Source organism: Pangasianodon hypophthalmus, chromosome 9 (genome assembly GCF_027358585.1).
Source record: "Pangasianodon hypophthalmus isolate fPanHyp1 chromosome 9, fPanHyp1.pri, whole genome shotgun sequence".
NCBI lineage: Eukaryota > Metazoa > Chordata > Actinopteri > Siluriformes > Pangasiidae > Pangasianodon > Pangasianodon hypophthalmus.
Genome location: NC_069718.1, coordinates 2,242,996 through 2,253,521, shown reverse-complemented (window position 1 = coordinate 2,253,521; position 10,526 = coordinate 2,242,996). Strand labels below are relative to the sequence as shown.

Here is a 10,526-nt window from a genome sequence, read left to right as displayed (position 1 = left end):
TAAATAAATAAATAATATCTGTTCATCTGTTTTTTGTGAAAAGGTCACATTGATGATAATATTTTGAAAGACATTCTAGATAGTCTAGAGAGACAAAATCTTGCCTAGTTTAGATCATACTTTAGAACCCAATACTGGATTAACATCAATGAAAATGCATATTACTGCATTATTAATCATTGTTGTAATAACCACTCAAGAGGAATGCATTTGTTTGTGCAAGGTACAAAAGTGTTAAAAAGCAGCTACATTTGTCAAATTAAATCTGTGTGCTAAGTACTAGCTTTTAGCCCATGACATAAACTGTCCCTGCATCTTTTTCAAGAACCCCCAACAGTTTATGGTTGAGAATAATATGCTAATTACACTGGCATTTAGCTTAACCGATTGTTTTTACTGTCTCTTGAAAGATCATCAGAAAAAAAGTAGTTGGCATAATGTAATTATTAGGAAGTTTACACCTGTATATCTGTAAAGTCCTGTATATTTACACCCTGTATATCTCTAGTGCTGTATATTTACACCTGTATATCTGTAAAGTCCTGTAAATTCAGACCTGTATATCTGTAAAATCCCATATATTTACAGCCTGTATATCTGTAGTCCCGTATATTTACACGTGTATATATGTAAAGTCCTGTATATTATGCCTGTATATCTGTAGTCATATATACTTACACCTGTATATCTGTAAAGTCCTGAATATTTACACCTGTATATCTGCAAAGTCCTGAATATTTACACCTGTATATCTGTAAAGTCCTGTTTATTTACACCTTTATGTCTGTAAGGTCCTGTATATTTACACCTGTACATCTGTAAAGTCCTATATATTTACACATGTATATCTGTAAAGTCCTGTATATTTACACCTGTACATCTGTAAAGTCCTGTATATTTACACCTGTATATCTGTAAAGTCTTATATATTTACACTGTATATCTGTAAAGTCCTGAATATTTACACCTGTATATCTGTAACGTCCTGAATATTTACACCTGTACATCTGTAAAGTCCTGTTTATTTACACCTTTATGTCTGTAAAGTCCTGTTTATTTACACCTTTATGTCTGTAAGGTCCTGTATATTTACACCTGTACATCTGTAAAGTCCTATATATTTACACATGTATATCTGTAAAGTCCTGTATATTTACACCTGTACATCTGTAAAGTCCTGTATATTTACACCTGTATATCTGTAAAGTCTTATATATTTACACTGTATATCTGTAAAGTCCTGAATATTTACACCTGTATATCTGTAAAGTCCTGTTTATTTACACCTTTATGTCTGTAAGGTCCTGTATATTTACACCTGTACATCTGTAAAGTCCTGTATATTTACACATGTATATCTGTAAAGTCCTATATATTTACACATGTATATCTGTAAAGTCCTGTATATTTACACCTGTACATCTGCAAAGTCCTGTATATTTACATCTGTATATCTGTAAAGTCTTATATATTTACACTGTATATCTGTAAAGTCCTGAATATTTACACCTGTATATCTGCAAAGTCCTGAATATTTACACCTGTACATCTGTAAAGTCCTGTTTATTTACACCTTTATGTCTGTAAAGTCCTGTTTATTTACACCTTTATGTCTGTAAGGTCCTGTATATTTACACCTGTACATCTGTAAAGTCCTATATATTTACACATGTATATCTGTAAAGTCCTGTATATTTACACCTGTACATCTGTAAAGTCCTGTATATTTACACCTGTATATCTGTAAAGTCTTATATATTTACACTGTATATCTGTAAAGTCCTGAATATTTACACCTGTATATCTGTAAAGTCCTGTTTATTTACACCTTTATGTCTGTAAGGTCCTGTATATTTACACCTGTACATCTGTAAAGTCCTGTATATTTACACATGTATATCTGTAAAGTCCTATATATTTACACATGTATATCTGTAAAGTCCTGTATATTTACACCTGTACATCTGCAAAGTCCTGTATATTTACATCTGTATATCTGTAAAGTCTTATATATTTACACTGTATATCTGTAAAGTCCTGAATATTTACACCTGTATATCTGCAAAGTCCTGAATATTTACACCTGTACATCTGTAAAGTCCTGTACGTTTACACCTGTATATCTGTAATGTCCTGTACGTTTACACCTGTATATCTGTAAAGTCCTGAATATTTACACCTGTATATCTGCAAAGTCCTGAATATTTACACCTGTATATCTGTAAAGTCCTGTATATTTACACCTGTACATCTGTAAAGTCCTGTATATTTACACCTGTACATCTGTAAAGTTCTTTATATTTACACCTGTATATCTGTAAAGTCCTGTATATTTACACCTGTATATCTGTAAAGTCCTGAATATTTAGAAGTGTAAATATATATGTACGTAGGAAGCTAGCACGAGCTCCTTCAGTCTGTTTGAAATAGAAGACAAAAAGAGGAAATGCTGACGTGAGTGTCATTCTAGAAGCTAAAAATAAAAGTTTCTGTAGAAAGCATGTCCTATTTTTATTCAGAAATGCAATGATTAAGTCTTGTTGTGTCAGATGTGCTCTCTGTGTGCATATCTGCATCAAACAGCAAGTTCCTACAAGCATGTTTGTCTCTCGAAATTTGTATAAACTTCTAATGAGATCAGAGTGAATATAGATGTAGCCTGAATGAAATTAATTGTAGATTAAATTAATTTATTGTAGATTAAACTAAACCCAGTACACCTTACAGTTACACTGGAGCCTTAATGTATTTATTGTGTATTAATTTACTTTTACTTGATCTTCACATTTACACAAAGCTAAATAATCACAGAGAATAAATGTGTAAATAGATTTTATGAAACAAAGATCAAATAAATATATGAAAGGAATAATATGAAGCACAGTGCAGATATTCCACACTGTAGTATAACAGATTCAGCAATAAAAGTTAGATGTAATAATTACATTAATAATGAGAGTTATAGACAGAGAGCTCTCAGTTACATTCTGTTATAAAAGTTGGTAAGTTTACTAGCAAACAGCAACAATCCAAAGGAAACAAAAGGAAATAAGATACAGAAATGTGATTAAAATTAAAAGAGGACATTGTGTGTTAGTGTGTGATCAGGACTCATGGATGTGGAGCCAGACAGTAAACTTCTTCTGCTCGGTTCTGCTGGTTACCTGCAGAGAAATACAGTCTGATCACTGATTTATCTCCTCACTCTCAGAAACACAATGGTCTGATTCTGTTCCTTTCTTTAGTTAAATAACACATGGGTAAATATAAAATCAATTAAAAACTTCAAGCCTGTCAGTTCTGACCCCCAACCACACACACGCGCTAATTTACACTACATTACACTACTAAAAACATTTGTAGTTATGATGTTCCTACGAGATCACATCCCGAAGTACTTTATTTCTCTTATACCACAGCAATTCGCCAATGATTACCATTTCTATTAACAGCATCCAAACTACACTTTCCATCATACACCCTCACTTCCATGTTCACGATCACATGATTTGTAATCACAGAAACCTGGACTCAATCTTACTCAAACACATAAATAACCTGGATGCTCACGTGTTCCATGTGAAGTACCACTCTGAAAAAGTCTCACAACGTTATCAAGCTTTTTGATTGTGTGCTCCTACTTACCTAGTTCTTGATCTTGGTCTGGTTACCAATTGTAATTCCCATTTTGCTCTCTGGAACTTTGTTTGCCGATTGCCTGACCTTGAACTGTTTTTGGAATCTGCTTTTGCCTCGCTTTTTGATTTGTCTGCCTGTTTTTTCAATAAAGTCGATACTCGCGCTTGTAACTTGTAAGTTAGCTCCTGTTCTCACTTGTATTATAGCTATAAACAGTCGTTCTCTCTGCTTCTCTCTCGTGAAGTTAATAAGACAAAAAATGCAGCTTTTCATCTTACCAAGTAACCTTAGTGTCTAAACTCCTCTGTCCTGAAGATGTCAGAAAACTTACAGTTTTATCTCTGACTGTTACAAAGCGCTGACACTGGAGACTCCTTCCATAAATGTTAAATGAACCTCTCCTTACAGAAAACTTCACCACAATAAGATAATGTTTTAAGTGATTACCTGTTTCAGCTGAACCTTCCTCTGTCTCGGGTGTGCTACCTGAATGTAGAGTTAATAATAAGAGTTAAACGGGTTGTGGATTCTGTCAGGCTTTAATGCAGCTGAACAACAATAGAAATGAGAAAACTGAAAATGTGGTAATGCTTTACATTAAGATTCCATTAACTGACATTGTTTACTGCATGAACAAACAATAACCTTCAGCATTTATAAACTAGAAGCACAGCAATACAGTAAGTTACCACATGTATTAATTGAAGTTTGTTTAAATTACTTAAAGTGGATGTTTTAAGCGAGGGTGCTATTCTTGAGAGAGCACAAACAGACGTTATTTGTCGTCTTGTTCTCTGATTCTGATAATCTGCACCAAGCACATTCATATTCCTATTCCTGTTGTTAGGAAAAAGAAGGGTTAACATCAACTATTTAACTGTATGCACTATTAGGTGATCAAATTTATTATACTCATTAAACCTTATATATATATATATATATATATATATATATATATATATACAGTTCTGTGTAAAAGTCTTAGGCACATCCAGAGAAATGCTGTAAATGCTGTAGAGCAAAGACGCCTTCAAAAATAATGAAATTAAATGTTTCTACATTTAAAAAAAATACTATAAAGAGCAGTAAACAGTAATAAATGAAACAAAGTCAGTATTTAATGTGACGATCCTTCACTTTAAAAAAAACAGTATCTGAGGTGCAGTGTGTGCAGTTTTATAAGGAAATGAGCTGGAAGTGTTACTGAGCATCTTGCAGAAGCAGCCACAGTTCTTCTGGAGACTTTGACTGTCGACTCGCTTCTTATTTCTGCAGCGAAAGGTGCAGCTGCTCGGCCAAGGAAACCGATTCCATGAAGCTCTCTACTCACTGTTCTTGAGCTAATCTGAAGGCCACATGAAGTTTGGAGGTCTGTAGCTATTGACTCTGCAGAAAGTTGGCGACTTCTGTGCACTGTGTGCCTCAGCATGCGCTGACCCCGCTCTGTGATTTTACGTGGCCTACCACTTCGTGGCTGAGTTGCTGTTGTTCCCAATTGCTTCCACTTTGTTATAATACCACTAACAGTTGACCGTGGAATATTTACTGGTGAAGAAATTTCATGAATGGATTTATTGCACAGATGGCAACCTATCACGGTACCACACTTGAATTCACTGAGCTCCTGAGAGCAACCCATTCTTTCATAAATGTTTGTAGAAGCAGTCTGCATGCCTAGGTGCTTGATTTTATACACCTGTGGCCATGGAAGTGATTGGAACACCTGAATTCAATGATTTGGAGGGGTGTCCCAATACTTTTGGCAATACAGTGTATATATGAGTTTTCCAAATATTAAAAATATATGTAGGGAAGATGTAATATGTTCTTCCAGCCTTAGGGGGGAGCTGTATTTTATTGTTGTGTGAGCCTCAATAACAGGGGTGGAGCTGTTGTTCAGTCACAGTTCAGTTTCCCTCAGTTTTTAAGATGTTTATTAAAGCATATGGGTGATTATTTTTGATGGATGGTTTCTTATTTGTAATATTATTTTGTGTTTTGTAAATTTCATGTGGCAGAGCATATTTTTTCTATATGTTGTATTGTGTTTGAGCTTTATTTGAATATTTTGGGGTTTTACTCTTTGTAATCTGGATATTTCTAACATTTATCTTTATTTGTGACATGTTGAAGTTCATTTTTCCTGTTTGACTTAATTTGTGAACTGTTTGACTAGTTTTTATTTTACTGTAGTCACAACTATATTATTTCCTTTTCATAATTTGATATTTTTGTTATTTTGATGTTGCTTGTTAACTGACACAGTTCTGTTTCCCTCTGGGAAGATGCTGCAGTTCGGTGATGTATGTGAAAGCCAATGCTGTTCGCTGCATAGTGGCTGATGTGGATAAAGAGCCTAATTAAAAGAAAGCTACTCTGCTTTGACTCAACGGCTGTTCTGTTACCACTTAATATGTTAGAGGTCTTGTTTCTTCTCTTCAAGTGATCCCTTTATTTAGCCATGTCCCCTTTAAGAATCTTTGGGTTCAGTAAGGTCCTATGTCATGTGACCATTAATCAGGAAGTAGTCAAGCATGGCATAGAGAGCAGTATGTGTAATGCATTTAAGATAATCCTGTGACATCTGCATACATCTTATGCCCTTTGTAGCATCGTGGGTATGTATTGATTGTTTTTAACAATATCTACGATTGCAGATCATTATTTTGGGGACAGTGTTGCATTTTATAATATTACTGTTAAAAGTCTGTTGTTTACAATCTACATTACTATAGTACTAATGTAATGTTATGTCAATTGCTGTACTGTTCCTAGATCATTGAAAGTTAATACTACAAGTGCAGTTAATTTAGTGATTGGATAAGCGATTACAGATTAAAATGATACCATATATTTCATTCAGAAATGTTTATTAAATACATAAAAATAGTAACAGTAAAAACGTTAATTCATAGTATTCGAGTTTATCTGGCTGTCAAGTTATATACAGAACATATACCGAGGACAGCACAACGGCGATCTTGGTGTCCTCCTCATTCACTCCTCACATTCAACACAACGCAGAGACATTTGGGGGAGCACACCAATGAAGAGGGTTACATATATAACATTAATAAAGATACTTGAGAAGACCATCCAACTGCAACTCCCATAATACCACGTGGTCTACGATCATGGCCACCCCGGACTCCACCTCCCATCACACACGTGCCAGCTCACCTGATGACTAATCACAGACACCTGGTCTCAATAACACCCCACGGTTTAAAATTACTCGCAGTCGTCCCATTCATTTGGCAGCATATGTGCTGTGTTTGCATACCAAGCCTTGTATTTAGTCATAGTCTCTCGGTTTTTTATCTAGTTTCTGATTTCCTCAGAAGCCGAGTTAATTCTGTTTAAACATCACTTGGCCTCTGCCTATTCTCTGACCTTGTATTTGTCTTACATTTTAGCTCTGTCTGCAAGCTTTAAAAATAAAGCTTTTGTTTACCTGATTCTGTGTCTGTGTCTTCCGTCTGATCACACAGGGTTGTCTCTGCTGGGAAGTGTTCAGAAAAAATGCACAGAAAAACGTCAGCAGTTAACAGGGTTTTAAAACACAGCCATCAGCCCCTTCAACTTTTCTTTTTTTGACATAATTATAAATATATCTAAAACGGGTGATACACTTCTGGATTTGGAGTCAATCAGTGAAACACAGTAAGGGCCAAAACCCAGAGGCATAGCTGGGGAAGCATGGATATCAGGTTTGAACTTAAAAATTTTCAGAGAGTTCCAAATGCTTATTTACTCAGTTCAGCTGAGTATATACAGCACTGTGCAAAGGTCTTGGCACCCTATTTTTTTAGTACAAACTTTGTTATAGATGTTTATTTTCTGACTTCTACATTATTGATTCAGTACAAAAACATTTTAGATTCCAAACATTAGTTTTCCAGCACAGAATGAAACGTTACAGAAAAATGTTTGTATGTCAGTAAAGAAAGCAGCAGATTCCATAAGAGACACTTTTCAGATAAAAACATAATGAAGGCTGCTGGGTTTCGCTGCAGAAATAAGAAGCGAGTCGACAGTCAAAGTCTCCAGAAGAACTGTGGCTGCTTCTGCAAGATGCTCAGTAACACTTCCAGCTTATTTCCTTATAAAACTGCACACACTGCACCTGAGATACTGCTTTATTTTTTAAAAAAAACAGAAGGATCATCACACCAAATTTTGACTTTGTTTCATTTATTACTGTTTACTGCTCTTTATAGGATTTTTTTTAATGTAGAAACATTTACTTTCATTATTTTTGAGGGCGTCTTTGCTCTACAGCATTTCTTTGGATGTGCCTAAGACTTTTGCACATAACTGTATTGTGCTACAATCATGTTCATCGTTAAAGGTAAATAAAGTCATCATTACTATTCCTCCAAATTTAGGAAAGAAGGGCAGATCTTCATCATGTAGTCATTTTTGAGATGCAGGTCTTACTTGAATCAATCACACTACGTATTAATTTAAACCCATGTTAAATTTAATGTATGAGAAGTAGTTCAGTAGATATGACAGGAAGTTTAGAAATTATTTTTTTGCAAGATCCTTCGCGCCGAATGAAACGAGACAGAGGGCACTCAGGTCTCGAGTTCTACAGCTTCCACCTCACCAGCTTTCTTTTAGTCATAAATGTGCTGACATTTTTGTTTTTAAGCAGTGTTAACCACTGACATTCCCTGTGTAATTTTTCCTGGTTAGATCAAAAATACAAACTTTCACAAGTTACACTTACTTTGTAATGGAGTGACAGTCAGACTGACCACAGGAACAGCGTTACAGTAGTAAATCCCCGAGTCTGAGAGAGACAGATTCTTTATCATGAGTGATAAATCACTTAACACAGTGTATCTGTGATCTGGATCAGGTTTGTGTTTAATGGTGACTTCTCCATGTTGAGCAGTGAGGATCCTCCCTCCCCCTCCATCAACACCTTTACTCCATATCGCTTTACCATCATTTTTACAGTAGAGAGCAGTGTCACCCCCCTCTGTGCCTCTCTGAATTAATATGGCTGTAAAAACAAAAACAACAAGGACTGAAATGTACACAGCTTTTGTTAATCTCTGCATGTCTGTTTTTATTTCTGAGCTTTTCCAATGCCTTTATTTAACACATCATGTAAATTATGTAAATTACATAATTACATTAAAGTAAATTAGCAGGATAATGAAGGTGAAGCTGCGTTGTTTCAGTGTTTAACGGTTTACTCACCACTGTGAGCTGTGTGTACAGAGCCATAAACCAGGAGAGCAGTTAAAGCAAGAACCCACATTGCTGTCTTGTGTCCTCACGAAACTCTTGTGAAATCCTTCAGTTTGTGATTGTGGCTTTAAAATGGAAAAAAATAGAGGAACTGCACTGCGTGCAGACTGACGTGTTGATTCTTACAAAAAGTAGCGCTATTCTTGTGCAATCTCGTATACAAGCCTACATTACCTCTACGTGAGATTCTGGGTTTCACACTAACACTGGCAATCACTTTTTATATTTTATATTTGTAAACAATTTTTCACCCCATTTAAGTAGTTTGACTAGATTGAGGGAGTATTTCCGTTACAGGTTGTAACACTAGAAAATGTGGAAAAGTTATTGTTTTCCTCTATATTCAACCCCATGGCACTAGACTTTATACAGATACAGTCTGTTTCTGTGACTCCATTCCGGTTCGGTTACATTCGGCTCAAGCTAAGGCTGGAGCAGCCTGATTAAAATCCGGGTAAACAGTAAAAAGTAGAGTAAGTATAGAAAGCCAGCACTAGGTTTATTATTTAGGAGTATTACCGTGCATTACTAATCATTGTTGTAATAACAACTCAAGAGGAATGCATTTATTTGTGCAAAGTAGAAAAGCATTAAAAAAACAGGTATATCTATTAAATTGTATAATTTTGTGTAATTTTCAATTAAAATTAATGTTAAGTGTTAATTTGTCTCCTGAAATGAAAGCAAAAAAAACAAGTACGCCTTACAGTTTCACTGGAGTCTTAATGTATTTATTGTTTATTTACTTATTCCCACTGATTTACACAAAGCTAAATATCACATACAATAAATGCAGAAATGGACATTATGAAATCGACTGAATTGAAACAAAAATCAAAAAACTAAATGAAAAGAATATTGATCAACACAGTACAGATATTCCAAACTACAGTTTAATAGATTCAGCAGAGTCAGAAGAATTGACTGATAAAGGTTATATAAATGCTTGATTTAATAATTACATTAATAATCATAGTTATCATGATTAGTGCTATCATAGTATACTGTGCTATCGTCAATGGCTCCATAACATCTGGTCATGTACCAACTGCAGAAACCCACTCTGGATCCCTCAGACATCAGCAATTACCAACCGGTATCACTTCTGTCTTTTCTTCCTAAAAATTCTCTAATGCACCATCTATAATTAACTGTCTCTGTATCTCACAGAACAAACTCCAAGATCCTAACCAGTCTGCCTTCAAAGCGGTACATTTCACACAGACTGCCCTTTTGGATGTCACTGAGAAGCTACATACTGCTAGATCAGCCAAACTGTCTTCAGTCCTCATCTTCCTCGAACCTTTCAGCAGCGTTTGACATGGTGAACCACAAGACTCTCTTGTCCACCCTCATGAGCCTAGGAATTTGTGGTGCAGCATGGCAATGGTTTGCTTCCTACCTGAAAGGTCGGTCATATCAGGTGACTTGGAGAGGATCCACGTCTGCTCCTCGCAGACTCTCCACTGGTGTCCCACAAGGCTCAGTACTTGGTCCTCTCCTGTTCTCCCTCTATACTCGATCTCTTGGTGAGGTCATATCCTCATGGGTTTTCATACCACTGCTATGCAGATGACACTCAACTCATCCTCTCCTTCCCTCCCTCAGACTCTCATGTTTCT

General features: G+C 35.6%; 1 protein-coding gene across 3 annotated transcripts; it reads right to left on the bottom strand.

Moving 5' to 3' along the window:
• Positions 1 to 2,565: 2,565 nt before the first annotated feature.
• On the bottom strand, positions 2,566 to 9,026 carry LOC113524922 (uncharacterized). Of its 3 annotated transcripts, none has more exons than XM_053236557.1 (5): positions 8,854 to 8,968; positions 8,375 to 8,653; positions 7,094 to 7,138; positions 4,087 to 4,125; positions 2,572 to 3,164 (listed from the first exon to the last, which is right to left on the bottom strand). In XM_053236557.1, the coding sequence occupies exons 1-5, from the start codon at positions 8,912 to 8,914 to the stop codon at positions 3,112 to 3,114; spliced, it is 477 nt and encodes a 158-aa protein (XP_053092532.1). In that variant the 5' UTR covers positions 8,915 to 8,968; the 3' UTR covers positions 2,572 to 3,111. The 3 variants fall into 3 exon arrangements, with proteins under 3 accessions (XP_053092533.1, XP_053092532.1, XP_053092531.1); XM_053236556.1 differs by having other exon boundaries at positions 2,577 to 3,164; positions 7,094 to 7,141; XM_053236558.1 differs by lacking the exon at positions 7,094 to 7,138 and having other exon boundaries at positions 2,566 to 3,164; positions 8,854 to 9,026.
• Positions 9,027 to 10,526: the final 1,500 nt, after the last annotated feature.

Coding starts and splice junctions, on each gene's coding strand:
- LOC113524922 (XM_053236556.1), bottom strand. CDS start 8,914: ATGTGGGTTCTTGCTTTAACTGCTCTCCTGGTTTATGGCTCTGTACAC. Junction 8,654..8,853: donor TGTACACACAGCTCACAGTG/GTGAGTAAACCG, acceptor TTGTTTTTACAG/CCATATTAATTCAGAGAGGC. Junction 3,165..4,086: donor GGAAGGTTCAGCTGAAACAG/GTAATCACTTAA, acceptor ATTTCTCTGCAG/GTAACCAGCAGAACCGAGCA.